We start from the raw sequence: 23,123 nt of genomic DNA on the forward strand, positions 1-23,123 counted from the left end.
ACCCCTGGCCCCTTGGCTGCCTGCAGATGAGCTGACTGTGCCCCGATACCGCACGGAGAAGCCCTCCAAGTCGCCCCCGCCGCCCCCTCCCCGCCGGAGCTTCCCCTCCTCCCACGGCCTGACCACCACCCGCACCGGTGAGGTTGTGGTTACCAGCAAGAAGGACTCAGCCTTCATCAAGGTACTGCACCCACCTTTGGGAGGGGTTTGGGGGGCGAGCCAGGGGGACGCCTGAGATGGTCTCTGGGGACCCCCGAGGTTAGGATCGAGACCTTTCTCAGGATGTGGGAGGAAAGAAGGGGAGTGGCCATGGGACTCTGAACTTCTGGCCAGGGGTCTGGGGTGTGTGTATTCACCCCACTTCCACCCCAGACTCCGGCTTTCTTGGGGACATCCTGGCGGGGGGACAGAGGAGAGTGGCTAAAGAGGAGCTGGGGAGGTGGGATAGGACTGGAAGTGACAGGGCGCGGGAGGGGAGCTGGTGCCGGAGGGGCAGAGCCTGGTCTCGATGAGGGCTCCGGGCCTTGCAGAAGGCCGAGTCGGAGGAGCTGGAGGTGCAGAAGCCACAGGTGAAGCTGCGCCGCACAGTGTCCGAGGTGGCCCGCCCTGCCTCCACGCCACCCATCATGGCCTCTGCCATCAAGGACGAGGACGACGAGGACCGCATCGTCGCGGAGCTGGAGGTGGGTCGGGGGCATGCCTGGCCCCGGGTCCTCGGCCATGCCCCGCTCCCTTCCCTGCCAGGCTGACCCCAGGAGTACTGGCAGGACCAGGGCGATGGGATGGACCCGCGGTTTCCCCGCTGAATCCTGCCTGCTTGGGAGTGTCTTCATCACTGTCTTTTCTCCACTGTGACTATGTGTGTGTGTTGGGCAGGGTGTCTGAAGACCCTCCTTACAGGTCTGCATTTGTGGACTGGGGTCTCTGTAACCCCCCACGTGCCCTGAGACCCCCTGTGCTCTAAGAGCCCCGTGGCTGGGTGCTGTGAGATTCTCCCAGTGCTGCAGGACCCCCATCCTCAAGTGTTCTGACTGCCAGATGGAAGATGGAAACTAAAGAGAGGGCAGAGTGGGTGGCCAGCTGTGGCGAGGGGCCAGGGGTGAGGCTGGAGGCCCATGGCAGCCCGGGCCACCCCTCTCCACAGGTGCCCAGGCCGGCGGCCAGCACCCCTACCTCCCCAGGCCCCTCCTCCAAGCCTGCCTCCGCCTTCTGCTCCCCAGGTGTTTGAAAGAAGCTCAGTGTCTTCCCTCCCCCCCACGCCCCGCCGCCAGCCGATCCCCACCTTGCTGTCCCCCCAGGACCTGGGGCCCCCCTGGGGCTCAGCCCTGGGCCCCATGCAGAAGGTAATGGGGCTGCCCCCCACCTCTCACAGCTCTCTCTCTGCCTGTGCTTCCACAGCTTCCTCTCCGCACCTCTCACGCCATCCCACTAACACACCAGTCACAGTGCCCGTGACTGGCCACCGCCACTGCTGCACCTGTGCCCTCCCCCCTTCCCCACGCGAAGGACCAGGGGCATGACCTTCCCTCCCTGGGGCCTCTGGGTAGGGTTTCCCCAGGGACTCCAGCAGCCCAAGGCCCAGGTGCTGCCTCTTCCCACGGATCTGTTTTCTTAAGGGCTCAATTCTGAGTCTGGCCCCGAGGTGGCTTGGGCATTGCAGACTGAGTTTAGGCATGGCCTGAAGACTGAGTTTTGTTTTGGCCCAAGACTGGAGTATGAATCTAGCTTGCTAGATGACTTTAGGTCCAACTCAGAATCTGACTTTATCCTGGGCCTCTGCCTGGCCCTGTCTCCAGCCTCTCTGCTCTGCTGCCTGTATGAAGTAGGCGCTCTGTTTCTCCCACTAGAATCTGTGCTTTGCCTCCTGGGGCCAGGAGCTCCAGGAGGAAGGTTCATTTACAGTCCCTGCTCCCTCGGCCCCATCCTGCCCCCACTGGTCAGGAGGCTTGGAATGGAAGAAGCCCACGCCCTTCTTTTGCTGCTGGTTCTTCTTTCAACACTGGGAAGTTCTTTCTTTTCTCTAACTATAGTCCTTACTGCTGCCCTGCTGCACTTATTTCCTTTTTATTTTTTCTTGGGAATTCTGTCTGTACCCCTGGGAGCTGTGCTACTTGGCTTGGGGAGGAGGGGGAGAGGTTAGGGGATCTCTGCCTTTGCCTAATCAGGTTGGGGCAGGAGGGCACCTGCTTGGGGGATGGGGGTGGGGTGGGCAGCCTCTCTTGCACATACACACTCACCTTCCTCGTCCTCCTCCGGCCCTCTCTTGCCCATGGTGGGCTCCATGCTGGCTGCCACCTGACTTCTGGCCTGGCTTGAGACCAGGTAGTGCTTCAGCTCCCCAGCCTGGGGAGCAGATGAGCACCGGATGGGAGGACAATGCCATCTGTTGGGCAGAGGATGGGCACAGAGCAGTCCGAGGAGCCATCCAGGCTGAGCAGTGTGGAAGAGGCATCTCCTGGGCCAGCTCTGCCTTGGGCATCTTGGCCCACCGCCCCCAACCCCTGCCTCTTTCTGGCTCTGGGAGCCAGTCCTGGTGGGGTCCAGTGGGCACAGCACCTCCACTGGCCTTTTGGGCCTGGCTGACCCTCTGCATCCTGAGGTGCCATCGGGCAGTGGAGCCGTGCGGGCTTGGGGTCATCCTCTTTGCCTCCCCAGCCTGCACCCCCCATCTTCAGGTAAGCAGGTGGCAGGGCTATGTGGGCTGCCTTGGGAGGGGGTGGTGGTTGGAGTCCCTGTTGCCCCCGTACATCTCTCCATGACTCCTTTTAGTGGAAAGAGCACTGGACTTGGAGTCAGACTGTCTGGGTTCAAATCCTGACTCTGCCACTGACAGATCTAGATAAGTGACCTTGGGTGGTTCTTATTCTCCCTCACCCTCGGTTTCCTCATCCATAAAGTGGGGACAATGAGAGCAGTAGCCATTTCATGGGTTATCTGAGGATTAAAGATGAGGACGTGTATGACAGCACCTGGCACAAAAGTAGTGCTGAGAATTAGACTGGAATTCCCTCAAGTTGGGTGGACTGCTATTGGGGACCTCTCTCTGTGCCCTCACCTAAGGGCAGAGCCTGGGTCACTTGCAGGGAAGCTGATGACCAGAAAGAGTGTTGCCCACGGTTGTGCAACAGAAGGACATGGCAGAGGCCCAGCACTGCTCTGTAGCTGCCGAGCTCTCGAGGAGAGCTCAGAAAGAGGTCATGGGGGACCAGGAATCTCCCCTTGGTGAGGGTGAGGACCTATTCTCAAAGGTTGGAGGCTGGCAACCTGGCCTCCACCCACATGGCTGACCATCTCTCATTCAGTTCAATTCAGTAATCAGCTGATTTTATCAAGCACTTAAGACGCATGGGTCAGTGCTTTCAGCACATGAACTCACCTCCTTCATCCCCCCACCGCGGTGTTATCCCATTGCACAGATGGGCAGATTCACATGAGTGCCCACCAGTCCTGCTCTCTGTTTAACGTGTCTGTGCTTCTAGGCAAACTGGCATCTTTGCCAGAAAGTGGGATGCTGTGGGGTGTGGTGGAAAGAGACCTGAGTTCTTGTCCCAGCTCTAACTTACTAGGTAACCTCAGTCTGGACCCGCCCCTTGCCTCAGTTTCCCCATTAGTGAAAGAAAGGAGCTGGGCTACCCATCTCTAACCCCCATCCCAGCTTGGGGCTTTGGGCTGCAGGGATTCCACTCTCCCTCATCCTCTTTCTCCCCCCCAGGCTGCCCCAGCCCCCCGGGCCTTCTGCATCCCCCGGATCATCCTGACAGAGTGCGCCCCTAACCCTCCCTCTCCACCAGAGGAACCTGGCCCCAGGACGCCTCCCACTCTGCATCCCTGGACTCTGACTGGCAGTGAGAGGGGCTCGGAGGGCCCACAGGCATCACTGGGGATATCGGCCACGGACTCCCAGCCCAGGAGCAGCTCAACACTGGAGAAAGAAGGGGAAGCTCTGATGAGCCTGGGTAGAGGGTTTTGCAGCCCAGAGAATGGAGAAGCTGGGGCCCCCTGTCTTTGGGGACCATCCCTGGACAGGACTCAGGAGCCCTCTGCTGCCAAGGCCTACCCAAAGGAGACCCCCAAGGATTGCAGCAGGGAGTGCCTGGGCCAGCCACCCGCAGGCCGAGGCTGTGCCATGAGGGGTGCCACCACCCAGCGCATGGACAGCCTAGAAGAGACGCTTCGGGAGCTGGAAGTCATGCTGAGCGAAATGGGCACAGTCCCTGCCGTGGGGCCCCCTGGCAGCCCCTCACCCCCACCCCCTGGCTCCCAGGTGGCTGTCCCCTCCCCTGTGCTCCCCTCCTGCCTGCACACTCCAGTCTGTCTGTCTTCAGAGCTAGAGGGAGAGGGGGGCTACAGGAGCACCACGCCAGCCCCCTCCTCCCACTGGCCTTCTCTCAGCTCCTGCCACCCACTGGGAGCCTGGTACCCAGTGGGGGTTTGTGTGTAGAGCCCAGGGGAGGCTGGGAAGCCAGCCTAACCAGGGGTCTGCCCACCCAGCCCTGGGCAGGGACTGAGGTGCTTCCGCCTTACTCTGAGTCTGTAACTGAACAAATAAAGTTCTCTCTCCCTTCTCCATCCACTCTCCCCTCCCCCTCCTGTCTCTGACTCTTTCTGTCTCTTGTTTCTCTGCCTACGTCTCTGAGTCTCCAGAGCCCCTTTGGGCAGGCCTGATACCTGGGACTGGACTTGTCCCTTATCCTCCCATTAGGAAGGTGTGGGCCAGAGGCTGCTAATCCTGCCATGATAGAGAATCTCTCCACTAAACCTGTGTTTCCGGGGCCAGGATGGTACCCCTTGCCTGGAGCAGGGTGGCACCAGGAACCCTCACTTTAGAAACAATTACCCCTGCAGGGCACCAGTCACCTCTGAGCTACTCAAGGAAATCACCAAAGGGTTCTACTCAGGAGCTGCCCAGCCCTGCCCCTCCTGCAGGCGGGCCTTGTCCTGGGCTCAGAGAGCAGGCCCGAGTCTACACTGAGTGTGGTTCCAGGGAAGGGTCTCCAGGTTTCAAAGGGCCCTGCTGAGGCAGTCTTGGCCCCAGAGACTCCAGGGGTCTTGCCTGATTCCATCCTCACCCAGAGCCCCCAACCCAACCCTGTTCCTCTTCCCGCAGAGTGGCGGGGGCAGCGTGCCGCCCATGAAGGTGGTGACTCCAGGGGCCTCTCGGCTGAAGGCGGCCCAGGGCCAGGCTGGCAGCCCCGACAAAAGCAAGCACGGCAAGCAGCGGGCCGAGTACATGAGGATCCAGGCCCAGCAGCAGGTAAGGCGGGGACCAGGACTGGGCCATGGCCCCCTCCAGGCACCCCCCTTCCAGGTTTAATTAGTGGGGTTGGGGTTGGTATATAGAGTAGAAAACCACGAGTTCCTGCTGTATGCTGGACGTCTCCTGCCAGTATTTCCAGGGCCATCTTCTCCTGCTGGCTACTCAGAAACCTTCCCAGGCCAAAACTACCCCACCAAACGGAGAGGGTCTTCTCTCTCCTCCTGCCAACCCTAGTGCTCTGGATCAAGTTCAGACCTGAGCTGTCAAATGCGCCCTTCCCCTCTCAGGAGTCCCCTGCTTCTCTGGGGGCAGAGAAGACCCTCTCTGGCTATGCATTTCTCTGCTCTTGGAGAGGGAACTATGGGGTGAGCCCCACTCTCCACCAGCCCCAGTGTCCCATCCCCTCTAAGGCCCAGCTAACCCTGTCTCTCCATCTTCCACCACTGCCCTCTTCTCCTCTGCTTCCTTTTCCCTGCTCTCTGGTTCACACCTACTCTTTGGGGTCCCCACGCTCTCTTCAGGTGCCCTCTTAGCTCTTAGTCCAAGAATCCCTCCAAGGGGAAAGGATGATCAGGTTTTACTGGGTCCCCTGTTGATATTTGGGGGGATGAGGGAAAGGTACCTGGCCCCCAGGTGGGGTGCGGGTACAGTGGAAGTGGCAGGGATGCTGCAGCCTCTTTCAGATTTAATTAATGGGGTTGGGGTGGGTGCATAGAGTAGAAAACCTCACATGTGGCTTGGTCAGAGCATGCGGGGTGGGCCCTGGGCCTCGGTGTTGAGAGCACCCCTTGGTACATTCATTTGGGCTCAGTAAATATTTATGAGCAGCTCCTGTTTGCCGGGCCCCATTCAGGGTCTTGGGGTGGGGGTGGGGGCTGTGGATTGTCAAGATGCTGGGACTTGAAGAAGTTTCTGGGCTCAGGGTAGGAGGTTAGAGATGGTGAGTCCATCCAGCCCTCCTCCATGCCCAAAAGAGCAGCTGGCATGTATGGGGTATTCACCCTGCCAGACACTTATATTGCCTCATTTCACCAACCGCTCGGATGCAGGTCCTTCTTATCCCTATTTTACAGATGGGGAAACTGACGCTTCACCCAAGGCCACACAGCTGGCTAGTAGGGGAGTGGGTTCAAAGCCAAACCGCCGAATGCCCCCCTCCACACACACACACACACACACACACACACACATTTTTGCTTCAGTGTTTTTAGCAGGACCCTCCCTTAGCTGTTTTTAGGCGCCACTATCTCTCATCCTAACCTCCTAATTCCCCACAAAGCACGAAGGTCATTTTGCCTGTTGCCCTCTGTCCTGCTCCTGTCGGCCAGCTTCTTCAGCCCTCACCCACCCCTCCATTCACTCCTCAGCTCACTTTGGCCTTACCTCCCACCTCCTGCAGCTGGGTTGGGTCTCTGGTGGCCTCCAAATTAGCTGTCCCATCACACCCCCGCCATCTGCAGCACATGGCAAAAACTGCCCTTCCCCCCAACACCCCCCCATTCCCCCCACCAATGGAGTTGTGCAGACCCTCCATTCCCTTACATCCTCTCTCCCGTCAGCCCACACCCCACCACCCGGGTCCTTTCTGGTCTGGGCGTTTCTCCTCGGCCTGCCTCTTCCCTTTGCTGGGTCCTGCATTCCTAGGCAGTCTCTTTTCTCCTGCAGTACACACCCTCTCCTTGGGCACTGGGGACCACCCAACCTATGTCCTGACCTCCAGCCACATGTTCATGCCTCCACTGGGTGCCCCTAGGCTCCTCACAGAGGCCCAGACGTGATGCCCCATCTCCTCTCCTCTTCTCTCCTCCACTGGTGCCTACTTCTCCCCTCAGGATGTGTCACCCACCTCAGGCGCCCATGGATGCTTGGGACAGCTTTGGGACCCACTTCTCCTCTCTCCCCGTCACCTTCTCTCCACCCCTGCTGCACCCAGTCTAGCTCTATCTACTTTCCACTTTGAGTATTCTAGTAGGCTTTCTTTGAAGAGGTAGCTTGTTTTCTGATAAAGTAATGAATGCATGCTCCTTGTAGAAATTTTTGAAAGTAGTGTATAAAGAGCAGGGAAAATAACCACTTTATGTCTCACAACCTAAATGCATGGTGTTCTAGGATCTCCCTTGGACATTCGTCCCCTCTAACCCATTTCCCAAGACCTACAGGTATGGGGGAGGGTCCCCAGTAAAATGCAGGTTTGATATCACTCCCCAGCTGATAACCTGTCCCCTGGCCCCATGGAATGATCAAATCTAAGTTCCTCACATGCCTCATGGGGCTCCTCACCTGTCTTGGGCACACGGCTCTTTTAAGGAGCAGGAGAACCTTCTGCAGAAGCTCCCAATAAATCTCCCCTCCCTTTTCATTGGCCTGTTCCTAAGTCAGTTACCGGCAAGAAGAAAGGAATTGGTCTATTGGCATAGATTTGTTAGGATTCACCCTCTTAGGGCTGGCAAGGCAGGGCAGGGAGCAGTGGAGAGGCCTTCAGCCCAATACCTGAGGCAGGACTTAGCAAGGAGGAAGGCCTGGGGGAGGAGGCAGAGGGGGTGCTGGGAATGGTCCTGGAGGAGGCAGCCAGCCAGGGCTGTGTGCAGATGATCTACCTTGTGTGGAAACCCCGTGCCTCAGAGCAGATGGTGGGCTTTGATTCCCAGGCAGACAGGGAGCACAGGGGCTCAGCCCTCTGGTTGCGGCCCACTGTGCCGGGTCTCACCCAGCTGAAAGCTGCACATCTGTGAAGTTTCTGCCTTGCCACAAAGGTGACGAAGCTCTGCTTCTCTGGGCGTAATTGGGACTAATAGAGGAGGACTGGTGGGTGAAATGGAAGTGATAGGAACCTTCAGAGACAGCAGCTCTGTCCCATGAGAACTCCAGGCAGCACAGGACAGAGTCAGTAGGCACAGCTGGATATGTTGCCTCAGCCTCAGGGAAATAGATTTTGGATGGGGACATGGTCAGAGTCTCCTGGGAGGGATAGCCTGGAGGGCTTCACAAAACAAATGCTTACAGAGCAACTGTAAGTGGCCTCTGAGAACAAAAAGGGGGTGGCATCTTAGTACTGCATGCTGACATTTAAAGGTCTTGCACCAACTGTTGAAGAAGGGACACGTCACCTGGGTGACAACAGGTCACCTGGAGGAATGCGGGAGTCAAGTGGCAACACAAAGTGGGGAAGGCAGGTGTTCCAAAGACCAAAGCTTGGAATAGACGGAGGCTCTTAAAAACTGCTAAAGGAATGGGACAGACAAAGCTTTTAACTAGAAGTGTAAGTTCTGAACAAAGGGGAGAGCCAGGAGGGAATGTCCTCTTGACTCGAGGATGTGGTGAGATGTAAAGAAGTGCTGGAGCAAAAGCAGACGCATGTCCTCCCATCTGATTTTGGAAGAAAAGTCTTTAAAAGGAAAAGGGCAGAGGCAGAGCAGGTCAGGACTGAAGCCCAAGGTAAGTGACAAGACAGGGAGGGAGCTCTTGGTGGCATTCAGTGGCACACAGCACTCAGCAACAAACTCAGGGGATCTTGTGGATGTGGCCCTAGAACCCCTTTCAGTAATGGGTAAGCAGACCCAGAAAGAGGAAAAGGGTCAGAAGTCCTAAATGGGGAAAATACAGACTCTGAAAACTACAGAGTGGTGAGCTTAGTGTGCGCCCTTGGCAGAACCCAGGACACATCACTAAACAGACCATTTGTGGACACGTGGAAGAAGAAATGGCCATCACCAGCCGCAAGGGTGGCTTTACTGTGAGCCAATCAGGCCAAAGTGCTCTTGTTTCCCTTGGAAAGGGCTTCCAGGCTGCTTGGGGCAGGGCTTGCTCTAGACACAGTCTAGCTTTCCCCTTGTGAATCTGTGCTTACATCCTAGTGGCCTGGAGAGAGGGCTGTCAGCTAGGTAATGATTCAGGCCTGTAGGAAATGAAGTGACCCTGCCCAGATTGAACCTGTAGAGAGGTCTCTGCTGTAGGCCACAGGACTCCCATTTGCAGTCCTGGTCCTTTCAGTCTTTTGGATCAAGGCAGTCCGATTATGTCACCAGTAGCTTAGCAAGGCTGGGAGGAAGAGTACACACAACCAGCGGAAGAGCACTTGGTCTGTGCAGCCCTAATCCAGAGGATCTCAAAGTTAAGTGTACAGTAGAATGGCTGGGGCCACTTGCTTAAAATTAGGCCCCTGAGCCGACACTAGAGATGGATTCTGGAGCTGGGCCCAGGAATCTGCACTTGTAACACGTGTCACATGTCATCCCCTTGAGGTGATGCAGATGGCTCTTGAAACATACTTTGGGGACCACAGCTCCAGAGGACACTCCAGAACCAGTACAGGGACAGGGAACCTGCTGGAGGTGGGGACAAGGGTAGGCGGCTGTTTTTCCAGTGAGTACAGGACACCTCACGAGGGAGTGAACTACCTGTCACCAACATGATATAACTCAAAGCTAGAGGAACATGAGTAGGTTCTTGCATTGGGCAGGAGGCTGGACACAAGTGCCTTCCTCTTCAGAGTCCCAGGTTGGAGGGAGCTGCCCTTAGAGAAATGCTTTCCAGGGAGGACAGGCTTGCTCCTCAGAGCCCACCCCAAGACCACCCACTGAGCTGCAAGGGCCCAGGCATTGGGATTAGAAGTCTATACACCCCCTCCACCCTCACCCCTGGGCTGCTCCCTTCTTGCCTCCCTGTTCGGAGGGCATGCACCCCAAACACAGCTAACAGTTCCCTTCTTCTTCCTCCCTCCTCCCATCCCCGCCTCCCCATCTCCCCTACTTGCCTGTCCCGGGCATGGTTTCCCCTGTGCTTCTCTGGTCTCTACTTTGCCTTCTTTCTTTCCTATCAGTAACTGTGGGCCTTGCCTCCCACCCTGCTCCTCAGGCCCTTTGACCCAGGGCCTTCTCCCTGCCCCTGCTGTGGCCCATTTCCTCCCTTAGCTCAGGAGAGACTCTGTCCAGATCCCCTTCTGGTTTTTTCCTTTTGCAGTCAATTGTCTCTTGAATTTGTGGAAGATTTTCTTTTTTTTTTTAACTTCGGGGACCAGTGTGAAGGCTGTCCCTTTCTCTGACCCCTGACCCCTGTTTTTGTTCCAGGCCACTAAACCATCCAAAGAGATGAGCGGGTCAAATGAGACCTCGAGCCCAGTCTCAGAAAAGCCCTCGGCTTCCAGAACCTCTATCCCCGTATTGACTTCCTTTGGGGCGAGGAATTCTTCCATCTCCTTCTAGAAGCCCCTCACATCCCCACCCCAGCCTGTCCCCTGCCATTTCTCTCCCCACCCTTCTTCCCTTCATCTCCACCGCCCCCCCCCCCCACACACGTTCTCCAGACCCTTTGAAGGATTCGCCACCTGGGGCGGGGGCCTTCCTCAGCTCTCTCTCCCCACCCCATCTGCCACTCCCGTTGATGTTTTTGGTTTTTCTTTTTCTTTTTTTTTTTTCTTTTTAAGAATTCGCTTTTAATTATCTTTTTTAAAAAGCAAAATGGTACAACTAAAAACCAAACACACCACCTTCCCGTGATCTTCTGTTCCCCAGTGGCCTTCCTTGGGCCCACTTCCTGTCATCTCTCCCCCTTTCTCCTTCCCCACTCTTCCTCCCGAGTCTGTCCTGCAGTCCCGGCGCCCTAGCCCCTGCCCGCCTGCCCCTGACTTCCTGAGCGTGCGCAGAGAGCGACTCCTCTCCCCGTACTCCGACACCTTCCTGGAGGAACACCAGGTCGTGGGACCCACCCCAACATCAGGCTGGAAAATGGGGCGCAGGGAGACTCTGACCCTGTTGGCCGTCCCCCACTCTCTGTTCAACCTCGGGACGTGACTGTGAACTCTGCTGCTGTCCTGCCCCCTCCACGCCTGCCCCCGCGAGCCTGGAGCCTAGATGGACCCGCGGGAGACCGAGGCAGGGGCGGGGCCGGGGCGGGGCCGGAGAGGCTTCGGGCGACCTGCGTCCCCTCCTCGCCGGGTCCGCGGGGACTGGCGCTGGCGGCTGCGTGGGCTGGGCTGATCCGACGCGGGTGGCTGTTCGGACGCTGTTGTTTGTGGAGGGTGAAGCGAGCTGGCAGCCCACACTAGGGACACCAACGTGGGTGAGCGGAGCCTCAAGGAGGGGTATTTGGTACTTTTCGTTTCCTAATTTAGCACTTTAAATAACGTTAACTTATTTAACGGGGGTGGGGTGGGCAAGAATAAGGGCCTAGAAAATTAGATTTGGGAACCTGGAAGGGAGGAAGGGTCTGGAGTGAGGGAAAGGAGGAGAGCAGAGAGAGGGGATTGAGGGGGCAGGGAGGAGAGCTCTGACCCTATGGGTTTTCAGGGAAAGGGCCAGATGTGTTTTTTACAGGAGGTGCTGTGGCCCCTGGTTGGGTGCCGGAGGATAGCGGCGGCCTGACCAGCCAGCCAGTGCGGCCTGAGGGTGCCCTGCTGTGGGTGCCCTGCCTCAGAGGGTGAGGGCAGCCAGGGCTGGGTTTAGGCCACGTCCTGCAGAGGGGGAGGCAGAGACGGATTGCAGGTCTCAGCCCCCGCGCCGCCGCCGCAGAGAGCACAGTGGGGCGCCGGCAGGGAGGCTATGTGGGTGGGAGAGGTGAGGGACATGGAGGGGGGTCCCCAGCGGGATTCCGATCTGGAGCACAAAGTGGGGTAAGCACAAGGGAGGGGAGATTGAGATTAATCCTCCCCCAGAAAGCACAGAAAGAAGGAGCCATTGAAGGAGGGGTGGTACCCCCAGGAGTGGTACCCCCAAGAGCCGGATTCCTGCCCCTGGGGCCCCGGCAGGGGAAGGTCAGCGCTTGGGGACGGTCAGAGTCAGGGTTAGGGGAGGGAGGGGGAATGAGTTATATTTTTTCATTTCTTTTTTTGTTTTTTGGTCTTCTTTTTTTCTGTAGGTTTTTTTTTTTTTTTTTTTGGTTCATCCTTGTTTCCTAGCTTTGGATCATTTTTGTACAAAGGTGAGCAAGCCTTTTTGAAAAATAACAAAAGAAGAGGAAAAAAAAATCCCTCCTGAAAAAAAAAAACCTAGAAAAGAGAGGAAAAAAAAAGGACCTCATAAATGATGCAATTACTTTTAATTGCAGGCAACTCTTTACATTTAAGTGAAGTGTCTTAACATTTTATATTGTTTTAAAAATATATTTACATATTATATATATATAATATACGTAATATAAATATATATAAATATTAAAAAAAAAAAGAAACCCACGGCACTCTCTCCCTGGCCGCTGTTTTGGCGAGGGAGAGGGGCTGGGGGCTGGGGGCTGGGCACATTGGCCCGGCCTCTGTGGTCCAGTGAAACGATTTGGTTTGGTTTGGCTGTACAGAAACCCCCTGACATGGGAGGGCTGGGGGGGAGCGGTACCCCTTCTCCCTCCACTCCATTACTCTTTGCTTGCTACTCTTGCTTGCCCCCGCCTCGAACCCTCAGCCCGGTGACCCGAATGTGCGCCTGTCATTGTCCTAAGTTGAGTGTCCTTTTGGGGAGGGGGGCAGGAGGGGCAGTGGGGAAGGTGTCCACCCATGAAGGGGCAGATGGAGGGACGCTTATGCCCACCTGGCCCATTCAAAGAGAGCCCAGTGGGATTTGCATCTTTTCACTTTGGTTCTTGCACATTTAAGACCTGGAAAGTGTTCCCGTGGTGTTGCATGCAGCCTGTGTGTGTGTGTGTGTGTGTGTGTGTGTATGCTGACACAAGCAGCTTACTGTGTATGAGGGGAAGTGTGTGGGTGCAGATGCACAGTACATGCGTGCACAGGCATGGCCTGTCACATGGGTGTGGAAGGAGGCATGCACATGTAACCTGTGTGGGCCTTGGCATATGATGACCTAAGTGTCGATGTGAGAGGAGCTTCATGTGTGAGGATGTGTTCAGCATGTGTATGTGTGCAAACATACGTAGCTGCAAGAGACTTGTCTGTGGAGGCCATGTATGTGTGGACGGAGGTGTGTGCATGGAGGCGCAGGTGAGCTGTGAGCGAGCTGTGTGTGAGTTATGCGCTCCTGTGGATGTGTCTGCACACATGTGTGTACTGGTGCAGATCCAGGTGTGTGGGAGTGCATGTGGGTGTGTGCATCCCATCATCCCTGCACCACTGGCTCCGGCTCCCTTCCCAAGCCCCCCACCCCCATCCTCGGTCCTCGCCCACCCTCTCACAGCCCACAGCACGTCAGTGCCCCCCAGCTGCATGCGCCTCGCTGCTCTGTCCATCAGTGTGTGCTTGACCAAGAGAAAACTAAGATGTCTGGGGGAGCCCTGTACCTGGTCCCCCAGCCCCTGCCCACTGTGCTGTGTTACTCGCATGGGGGTTTCTCTCCTGCCCCTTCCACAATATGCTGTTTCCCCAGGAGCCTCAGGCCTGAGGCTCTAAGTGGGGTCACAGGTGGGGCCCCCAGGGTGAGCCCCAGCTCCACCTCCACCCCACCCATCCCATAGGGCCCATGTTGGTGTAGCAGTGATGGCTTCTGTGGATATTCTGTGACCTCTGTCAGTGTAACTTGACAATAACTAAATGGAAAAGGGTTGCTGTGTTTTCTCTGTCTCTTTTTTAATGTCCTTTTCTCTTCTCCCTACTTTCCTGCTCTCTTTCCTTTTTGGTTTTTCTAGCCGAGTGTTTGGGGCTTTAATAAAATTTGTTTCTTTTTCCTCTCCTGGATCTCCTTCCTAAAGGCTGTCTGATTATTTCTCATCTTTACCTTCGAGGGCCTGGAAGGACTGGTATGAGGTGAAACAGGGGGAATCCCTGGTGGCGAATTGCCCCCCAGTTTAGCTAGGCAAGATCTGAACAGAGAAGGATAGACACAGGGCCTCGCAGGGCGGGCCCCAAATGACTGTGAGAGTCAACCTCCTCCACCACCAACTCCTACAGGGTGCCAGCTCCTGGCCAGGCCCTTGGGCCATGCCCATCCAGCCTCACCACTGCATCTTCCAAGGACAAAGCAGGGCTCAGAGAGGTTGGGGATCTTGCCCAGCGTCACAGTGTCTGCTAGTAAGTTGCAGAGCCAATATATCAATCCAGCTCTGCCTGACCCCAAAGCCAATGCTCATCTCCCAAACCAAGTAGGGTCTGATTACCTCCAGCAATCTCCGGGGTTGAGTCTTGGGCCCTTTGGGCATCTGCCCCTTCATGTTGTCTACCCATCCTTTCAAGAGCAGCAGCAGCTCTCAAATGTTTTCTTAAACTATAATTCACAGTAAGAGATGCATTTTGCTTCTCACGCATCAGACCTGTACACACACCCATATATGTAATGGAACAGCACTTAACTATATACAGTACACTCTGATATTTTCTGTTAAATTCTGTTTATTCTAAAAATGTTGGGAGGTGACTTCATGACCCTCTATGGGGTCAAAACATAGTTTGAAAACACTAGCCTGAAGATCTAGTTCCAGCCCTGTTCAGATTGCATCTCTGCGTTCTCCTCCTCAAAGGCCTACTGACCCCATTTACCTCATGATCTCTTTGGAAACTGGAAGACCCGGAAGAGAAGACTTACCCCAGGCTCCCCTTGTTTCTGGGTGGCCAGGAGCCCTGGATGCTGACCCTCTAGCCAGCAGGTGTCTGCACCCTTCCAGGCCACCACATCATAATCCAGCCTGTCCCCACCACTGGTCAGGCCAGATGTCCTGATAGGTTTTTCAGTTCTTTCCTGGAATTCTGAAGGCTGTGACACTGTTCTAGCATGTTCTCAGGGTCCGTGAGGCTGCCCTTCTGGGTGTGCTGCACTTGGCTGAGGCCTGGGTGCTATTGCGTCCTCTGTGACCCCTCCCCATCAATTTCGCCTATCCCATGAGGAATGTTCTGGAGCCACAATCTTCCAACCCTCACTGTATCTCCAGTTGCACTTTCTTCTCCTAAAGGCCAACAGCGTCCTTGGAGACGGAGGTTGGCAATCTTCCCCCTGTCTGTGGGGAATGCCCCCTCCAGGGGCAACCCACCCCCACGGCCCCCAGCAGCCTGGGCCCCAAACTTGGGTCTCTCAGATAGCCAGACCTCATCCTACCCACAGTCCATCCCTTATATCCTTTTTAGAATGTCTGCAGATCCTGACCTTTTTTCCATCCTATTCCCAGAAAGCTGGGAGAGTAGAGAAAACCCCCCTCATCTCCCCAGATCACCCCGTTCTCTGTTAGATGTACAGCAGGTGACAGACGGGACCAGGAGTTATGGCAGGTCCTTCGCGTCCTCACGCTGGTACCTGCCACCTTCCGCGCCCGCGCGCCGGGTGGGGACTCAGGGCCCAGCAGGGCGACATGACCACCGCTCCCCGGGCTACGACACGGCAGCCGTGACTAGCGCCTCGAAGGAGACAGGCCGGGGCGGTCAGGCAGTGGGGAGAGGGCTCCGCCCGACGAGGGAGGCCAGGACCCAGGGTCGCCTTGAGGGGGCAGCCTTAAGAATGTGGAGCGGCGAGGCGAGGGGGGTGGGTGAGTGTCCCCGGCAGGAGGAGCGCCAGGCTGAAGGCCCTGAGGTGGGAGCGATCTGGGGAGCCCGGGAAACGAACACGACCCAAGTGGCTGGAGCACAGCGAGGCCCGGTGACGGCCCCCGCGACCAGGGCGGCGTGGTGGGCGGAAGCCATCAGCCAAGGCGCCGAGGACTGTGGTAAAGAGGGTGGGTTTGCCCAGAACGGGGTTGGGGGCGCGGAGGGGTTTCCGCACGCAGGCGACGCGGTCTGACTGAGCGTCTCAGAAGGCGGCGGGCCTCGGGGGCGGGGCCTCGGGGGCGGGGCCTCGGGGGGGGCTCGGGGGGCGGGGCCGGGGCCGCGGGGGGAGCGCGGAGCCCCTTCCGGGCCGGCAGCGGCGACGCGGCTTGGAGTCCCTCCCACCTCACGTCCCTGTGGCTGTGGGAAGGGACAACGGGGTCTCAGAGACTCTGTGGCTATTAAGTAGCGGCCAACATTCTTGCCTGCTGGGCCACCGTGGCCCGCCCTCCATTCATGTTTTATAATACCGTATTAGCTAGGGTTCTCTAGAGAAACAGAACCAGCAGGAGATCCCCGTAAGATATAAAATGTTATTATGAATGTCTCACATAACCATGGGAATGTGGAGTTCAAGGTCTGTAGGGCAGGTGGCAAGCTGGTAACTCCGATGAAGTTCCTCAGTGAACTCTCCGGAGAGGCTGGCTGGACAACCGTGGGGGTGGAAGAGTCTAAATCTGCAGGGCAGGCTGTGAAGCTGGTGACTCCATGGAGGGTCTGGACGAACCTCACAGGAGAGGCTCGTCGGCCAAAGCGGGAATAACGACTGTCTCTTCTGAATACTCCTTAAAAGGTTTCTGGTGTTTAGATTAAGTGTCACTCACTGCAGAAGACACTCCCCTTAGGTGATTGCAATCGCAAATCAGCTATGGATACAGCTAACCTAATATGGTTTAAGTCCGTGAAATGTCCTCATAGCCCACACAGATCAGTGCTTGCCCGACCAGCCGACTGGGCACCACCACCTGGCCAAGTTAACATATGAACCTGACATGACAAATAATGGGAGATCATTAGCTCCCATTTACTGAGTATTCGTTTAACCCCCTAATGAGCTATGCAATGGATATTACCACCCCCATTTTACTGGTGGGGCCAGTTCATGAGCAACCTGCAGAAAGCAAGGGTTTGCCCAAATCAGGCTGGCTTCAGAGCTCAGGTTCCTAACTGACGTGGAGGAAAGTGGCAGCTTTACAAACAGCAACTGTGAGTCTTCCTCTTCTCTCCCTTGTTGTCTGCACAGCACCTCGATGGCCCCCTGGACATTTTCTTCCTCTTTGATCTTTGAATGGCCTCAGGATCCCCAGGCTCATGGGGTAATTGAACAGCACCCACAGTGGGGTTGCCCTGGGCTAGCTACCTTTGCGCCCTTTAACAGATGTTCAACCTCCTTGCAGGTTGCTGATGGTGCTTGGCTGAGACCACTAAGTAATGACTGCTGGCAGGAAGCTCCCTCCCCTATCCCAGGTCATTGGTCACCATCCAAGAAATCTTCACTTGAAAACCTTAGACTCTCTGCTCCAGCTCAGGGTGACTGTCATGATCTCTCTACATGCCCCTGCCAGATGGGCAGGAAAAAAATCCCCTAGTCCTCTGTGTTCAAACCAAATAGGTTTGAAGTTTTTTTTTTTTTTTTACATGGGCAGGCATCGGGAATCGAACCCGGGTCCTCTGGGCATGGCAGGCAAGTACCCTTGCCTGCTGAGCCACTGTGGCCCTGGGTTTGGAGTTTTACCAAAGAAATATTTCCTATAAAATAAAGGGGAAAGAATCCACTCAACCCCCAATAGGCAGGCAGAGTGAGTTTTAAAGAGAACAGGGGTCTCTTTCTCATTGTTTTTATTTTATTTTTTTGATAACTTTATTGAGATTTATTTCACATACCATAAAATCCATCTATTTGGAGTCTATAGTCCAAGGGTTTTAAAATTTTTATTATATTTGCAGAAATATGCAACTATCCCCACAACCTAATTTTAGAACATTTTGAACACTGTGGAAAGTACCCCTTAACAGTTATTCCCCATGCTTGCTCCCTATCCACCCCTGAGCCTCAGGCAAACACTGGTCTGTTTTTATGTCTATAGATTTGCCTATCTGGATTTCACATAAATGGCATTATACAATATGTGGTCTTTTGGATTGATTTCTTTCACTTATTTTCAAGGACCACCCATATTGAAACACATGTTAGTCCTTTATTCTTTTTTATTGCTGAATAATATTCCATTGTATGAATATACTACATTTTGTTTATCTACTCATCAATTGATGGACATTTAGGTTGTTTCTGCTTTTGGACTATTACCATGAATAATTATGTATAAACAGTCATGTGTAAGTTTTTGTGTGGACATGTATTTTCAATTCTCTTGGGTATATAGAAGTAGAATTGCTGGGTTACTGTATAACTCTCTGTTTAACATTTTGAGGAACTGCCAAACTCTTTTCCAAAGTGATTGCCCCATTTTACACTCCCACCAGCAATGTATAAAAGTTCCAATTTCTCCATGTACTCACCAACATTTGTTATTGTCTGTCTTTGTTATTTTAGCCATCCTAATGGGTATGAAGTAAAATCTCATCATAGTTCTGATTTGCATTTCCCTGATGACTCATGATGTTGAGCATCTTTTCATGTGTTTATTGGCCATTTGCATATCTTCTTTGAAGAAAGGCCTATTCGAATTCTTGGCCCATTTTAAAATTAGGTTTTCTGTCATTTTTTTGTTGTTGAGTTATGAATTCTTTATACATTCTGAATGCAAGTCCCTTGTCAGACATATGATCTGCAAAAGTTTTCTCCCATTCTATGCACTATCTTTTCACTTTCTTGATGGTGTCCTTTGAAACATACATTTTTATTTTGATGGAGTTCAATTTATCATTTTTTTTGTCTTATTGCTTGTGCTTTTGGTATTGCATCTAAGAAGCCATTGCCTAATCCCGGGTCACCAAGATTTATTCCTGTTTCCTTCTAGAATTTTTGTTTTAGCTCTTACATTTAGTTCTGTGAGCCATTTTGAGCTAGTTTTTGTATATGGTATGAGAGAGGAATCCTAATTCATTCTTTTGCATTTAGGTTACCCAACTGTGCCAGCATTTCTTGAAAAGACTATTTTTTCTCCATAGACTCATCTGGGCACCTTTGTCCAAAATCTAACCATAAATGTGAGGATTTATTTCTGGAATCTCAATGTTTTCTCATTGATCTAAATGTCTTTCCTTACGCCAGTACCGTCCACACTGTCTTGAACATTGTAAGCTTTGTAGAAAGTTTTGGAATTAGGAATGGTGAGTCCTTCAATTTTGTTTTTCTTTTACGAAATAGTTTTGGCTATTCTAGATCTTTACATTTCCATAGGAATTTTAGGATCAGCTTGTCAGTTTTTCAACAACAACAAAAAAGCTGGGATTTTAATTGGGACAACGTCGAATATGCACATCAATTTAGGAAGTATTCCATCTTAAAAATGTTGTCTTCTGATCCATGTGTGTGGGTGTTTCCCCTTTCATTTAAATCTTTTACAAATTTCTTTCAACAATGTTTTGTAGTTTTTTGTGTGTAATACATTTTGCACTTCTTTTATTAACTTTATTCCTAGATGTTTTATTCTTTTTGATGCTATTATAAATAGAATTGTTTCCTTAATTTTAGCTTTGGATTATTCACTGCTTATAGAATTGATTTTTGTGTATTGATTTTATATACTGCCACAGTGCTGAGTTCATTTATTAGCTCTGTTGGATTCCTTAGAATTTCTATATACAAGAGCATGTTATCTGCAAACAGAAATAATCTTACTTCTTTCCCAATCTAGGTGCCTTTAAAAAAAAAACTTACCTAATTACCTTGGCTAGAACCTCCAATACAATGTTGGATGGAAGTGAGAATAAGCATCTTTGTCTTGTCCCTGATTTTAGAAGTAAAGCTTGCAGTTTTCACCATTAGGTATGATGTTAGCTGTGGGTTTGTCACTGATGGCCTTATCAGGCTTGGCTCAGCCCCCGCTGCCCTCCCTCCTTGGTCCTGTACCTTTCTCTTCTCCCATCCCAGGCCCAGTCTGGCCTTCTCCTCTGTCCCCTCTTCCCTCCAAAACAAGTGAGACAGTTGACTCACGCCTCAAGGAAGGCTGTTTATTTCCAAGGTAAAGACTGTACTTTTAAGACGGGACTTTTCAGAAGCAGGAAATCTTAGTTGTCGCCTAGAGAGGTGTGTCAAGGACACAGTGAACGGAGACATGCTGACGCGGGGTAGGGGGCTTTATCCAACACTGTTACAGCACTTTTTAAATGAGCAAAACATCTTTAAAAATCCTTATAAATTCTTTATAATATGTTACACATTTAGAGACAGTATTTACAAAAAAAAAAAGGATGGGGGAGGGGGCGCAAGAAATCTACTTTACAGCGAATCTTTGCATAAAACAAGAGAACTGATAGAAGTGCTGTGAGCGTCACAACCCCACCTGGGCTTCCCTGGAATGAGTGAGGGTGTGTGCGTGTGTGTGTGCGTGCGTGCGTGCGTGTGTAGGCCTGATCTGAGTTCTATGTACAGTGGGTGGGGAGGTGAGGGGACTGAGTCCTGCGTCCCGCCCATCCTCAAGGAACAGCACAGCTCAGACCCCATATATCAGTGTGTGTGTGTGTGTGTGTGTGTGTGTGTGCATGTGCGCATGTGAGAAACAGAGAGGCAGTGACACCAGGGTTGTTTCTGAAGCCCCTCCTATAGGGAACAGGGTGGGGTCTCTGTGCCTGAGCTGTGGAGGCACAGCACTGCTGGAAAAACAAAAGAAGGGTGAGGGTGGGACCAGCAGGGAGGCTCCTGGGCCCTCCCAAATCTGTCTGCAGAAGCGGCAGCTCCCCTTAGTCAAAGCCCTTAGGGAGATGATTTAGGGATTGGTAAGAGGATGGGAGGGGGAAAGTAACCTGGTGGGGGTCTCAGTCCTGCCTCTGCGGAGTGGCCCCAACCTCCTTCTCTGGCTTTATCTGACAAGGGGGAGACAGGATCCCCGTGTGCACCAAGGACAGGGAGTGGGGGTGGGGGAAGCGTGAGGGGGCAGGAGTGGCAGAAGCTGCTACTGGAAACACCTTTGGACAGTGACTACACACAGTTGCACACACGAGTACCCCCAGCCCCCCACCCGGACACCACCACCCAATGCCTCTCCCCAGACATACATACATACACAACCCCACCCACTCCCCGCCCCCCTTAACCTGGAGCCAGGAGCTAAGGGGAGAAGGGGGATGGGCGGGTACCCCAGGGAGAGCAAAGAAGGGAACAGCCAGCATCACCCGTTGTCTTTCCTTTAGTCTGAAACTTGGGGGTTCCTCACCCACACCCCTGATCAACAAGGGCCCCGAAGCGCAGACATAAAAAAATAAAAATAAAAAACCGGGAGGGCATCCTCTGTCATTTATCCAGGGGTCACGGACCCCCAGCAGCCCTGCACCAAGCCCCAAGCCACCCGTTTCCTCTCCCTCTCATTAACTCCACATCCCGCTCCTTCTTCCTTCCACACTCTCTGCCCAGCCCTCGCCTTCTCTTCTGTCCCTCCCCTACCGATTCCAGCACCCAGACTACAGATTCGGTCTGAAGTCCTGCGCCTCTCCCACTCCTCCCGCCGCCCAAGCACCCAGAGGCAACGGAAGAAGGGGTGCGAGCCAGAAGAGACTCCTTGGTTTCAAGGGACTCCAGGGAGGGGCAGGGCCCCAAGGGGGGCGGAGGTGGGAGGGTAAGTCACAGACACTGGTGGAGGCGGGAGGCGGCCGAGCGGCGCGGGGGCTGGCTCTGCGGGGCTCCCGGGTCCCCCTGCGTCGGGGGCAGCGAGGCCGCAGACGGCGAGGCCCGCGCCTTGGTGGACTCCAGGCTGCTAAGGCCCGAATCCTTGTTGTCACTGTGTGCCCGAGGGTCCGCGGGCTCTGGGGGCCCTCCGCCGCCCAGCTCTTTCCATTCGTTGAAGTTTAGGTCGGTCAGGGGGCTCTGCACCACCACCGTGTGGCGGCGCCAGCTGGTCCGGCGCCGCCGGGTCTCGGGCGACAGCGGCCGCCGCAGCCGCACGGCGAGCATGTCATCTGCGGTGCCGCGGAGACGCAGCCGCAGCGCCTCGATGCGCGAAGGCCGCGTGCCGAGCGCCGCCGTCGTGGCCACCGGGGGGCGCAGCGACTCCTGACTGCTGGACGAGGCCGAGCCCGGCAGCTCAGCCGCGCGGGAGCCCCCCCGGGCCGCGCCCGGGCCCGAGCCCTCGACGTCGGGGCGGCTCCGGGACAGGCGGCGCCGCGCCAGGGTGTCGCAGGGGATCAGGTGGTGCGAGCTGAAGGAGGGCCGGCGCCCCAGGCGCTCCCCGGAACCCGCGCCCGCCGCGCCGCCCTCGGTGTCCGTCTCCACGTGGCTCAGCTCGCTGCGCTCGTCGTCGGCCTCGTCCCCCGCGCCCGCCCTCCGGCCTCCGGTGCCCGAGCACACGCTGCGGTCCATGGTGGACAAGGTGGAGTAGCCCGAGACGATGGAGCGCGTGTCCGCGGCCGGCCGCTCCTCCGGCGCCGCCGGGGGGCTCAAGCGCCCGGGGACCTCGGGGGTGGCGGCGCCCTGCAGCTGCCCCTCGGATCGGTCCTGGGTCGCTGGCGCCCCCGCCCCGGGCTTGTGCGCCTCCTGCTCCGAGTCGTCGTCGGTGCTGCTGCCCAGTCCCCGCGCCTCCCGCCGCTTCTTGCGCTTGCGGTTGACGGCCGAGATGAAGGAGATCGCCAGCATCTCCCGGGCGTACGGCTCCTTCCTGGGGGTCCACGAGCCCTGGGCAGAAAGACAAGTCAGTATACAGGAGGCGCCGCCTCTCTCCCAGCTCCGGGCCTGTGGTCCCCACGGCCCTCAACGTTTCTACCCATAAACCCACAACACAGCCCGGGATCTCAACCCGTCCAAACCAAGCCCGGCATCATAAAACGCTCCTCTGGACCCTGTCCCAGCTGGAGTGTCACTGCCGCTCCTCTGCGCCCCTTCTGGCCGAGCCCAGACCCTCAGCTCTCTCCTGTGATCTGCGGAGCTGGTGTCTTGCCTGACTGCCTCCCGCCCCAGCTCCAATTTCCATTCTTGGTATCCTAGATCAATCCTGTTGGACCTGGCTCTGGAAATAAGTCTCCCAACAGTGAAGAGCACTTGACAATTTGAACCCATTTCACATATACTTCCTGGCCTTATAATCACCAAAGCCCTGGCAGAGAGATGACTATATCCCTTTTCCTTTCTCTGACTACATGCTCCTTCCCTCCTCCCTCTCCACTCACCCCCACCCTGGAAACCTGCCTTTCCACCTGCATAATAGGCACAGGTCTCTCCTGTGCAGCCCCACCCAGGTTTCCATCCCTCCCCCCTTTGCCCCAGCAGGCCCTGTCATGCATCACAGACCCCACCCTGCCAATCCC

General features: G+C 54.9%; 3 protein-coding genes across 4 annotated transcripts in view; 2 read left to right on the forward strand and 1 right to left on the reverse strand.

The window, feature by feature from the left end:
• The window catches only part of SRCIN1 (SRC kinase signaling inhibitor 1), a 63,255-nt gene extending 52,138 nt beyond the window's left edge, over positions 1-11,117 (forward strand). Inside the window, 4 exon segments of the mRNA XM_077164598.1 lie at positions 27-181; positions 531-683; positions 5,108-5,254; positions 10,324-11,117. Of these exon segments, the coding sequence (XP_077020713.1) occupies positions 27-181; positions 531-683; positions 5,108-5,254; positions 10,324-10,458 (590 nt within the window). The 3' untranslated portion in view covers positions 10,459-11,117.
• LOC143687540 (uncharacterized) lies at positions 1,554-5,112 on the forward strand. Its single transcript, XM_077164597.1, has 2 exons — positions 1,554-2,675; positions 3,713-5,112. Exons 1-2 carry the CDS (start codon positions 2,355-2,357, stop codon positions 4,439-4,441), a joined length of 1,050 nt encoding a protein of 349 aa, XP_077020712.1. The 5' UTR covers positions 1,554-2,354; the 3' UTR covers positions 4,442-5,112.
• Positions 11,118-19,820: 8,703 nt separating the features above from the next.
• Positions 19,821-23,123, reverse strand: part of ARHGAP23 (Rho GTPase activating protein 23) — a 78,618-nt gene continuing 75,315 nt past the window's right edge. For both annotated transcript variants that reach the window (XM_077164599.1, XM_077164600.1), the window contains exon 24: positions 19,821-22,494. In XM_077164599.1, coding sequence (XP_077020714.1) covers positions 21,448-22,494 — 1,047 coding nt within the window. In that variant the 3' untranslated portion in view covers positions 19,821-21,447. The remainder of the gene's footprint in view (positions 22,495-23,123) is intronic.

This window comes from Tamandua tetradactyla, chromosome 6 (assembly GCF_023851605.1).
Source record: "Tamandua tetradactyla isolate mTamTet1 chromosome 6, mTamTet1.pri, whole genome shotgun sequence".
Lineage (NCBI taxonomy): Eukaryota > Metazoa > Chordata > Mammalia > Pilosa > Myrmecophagidae > Tamandua > Tamandua tetradactyla.

What these genes read in the sequence shown, in the direction of transcription:
- LOC143687540 (XM_077164597.1), top strand. Translation starts at nt 2,355, where the DNA reads ATGAGCACCGGATGGGAGGACAATGCCATCTGTTGGGCAGAGGATGGG. An exon ending in CCTGCACCCCCCATCTTCAG is followed by an intron (nt 2,676 to 3,712) that starts GTAAGCAGGTGG and finishes TCTCCCCCCCAG; the next exon opens with GCTGCCCCAGCCCCCCGGGC.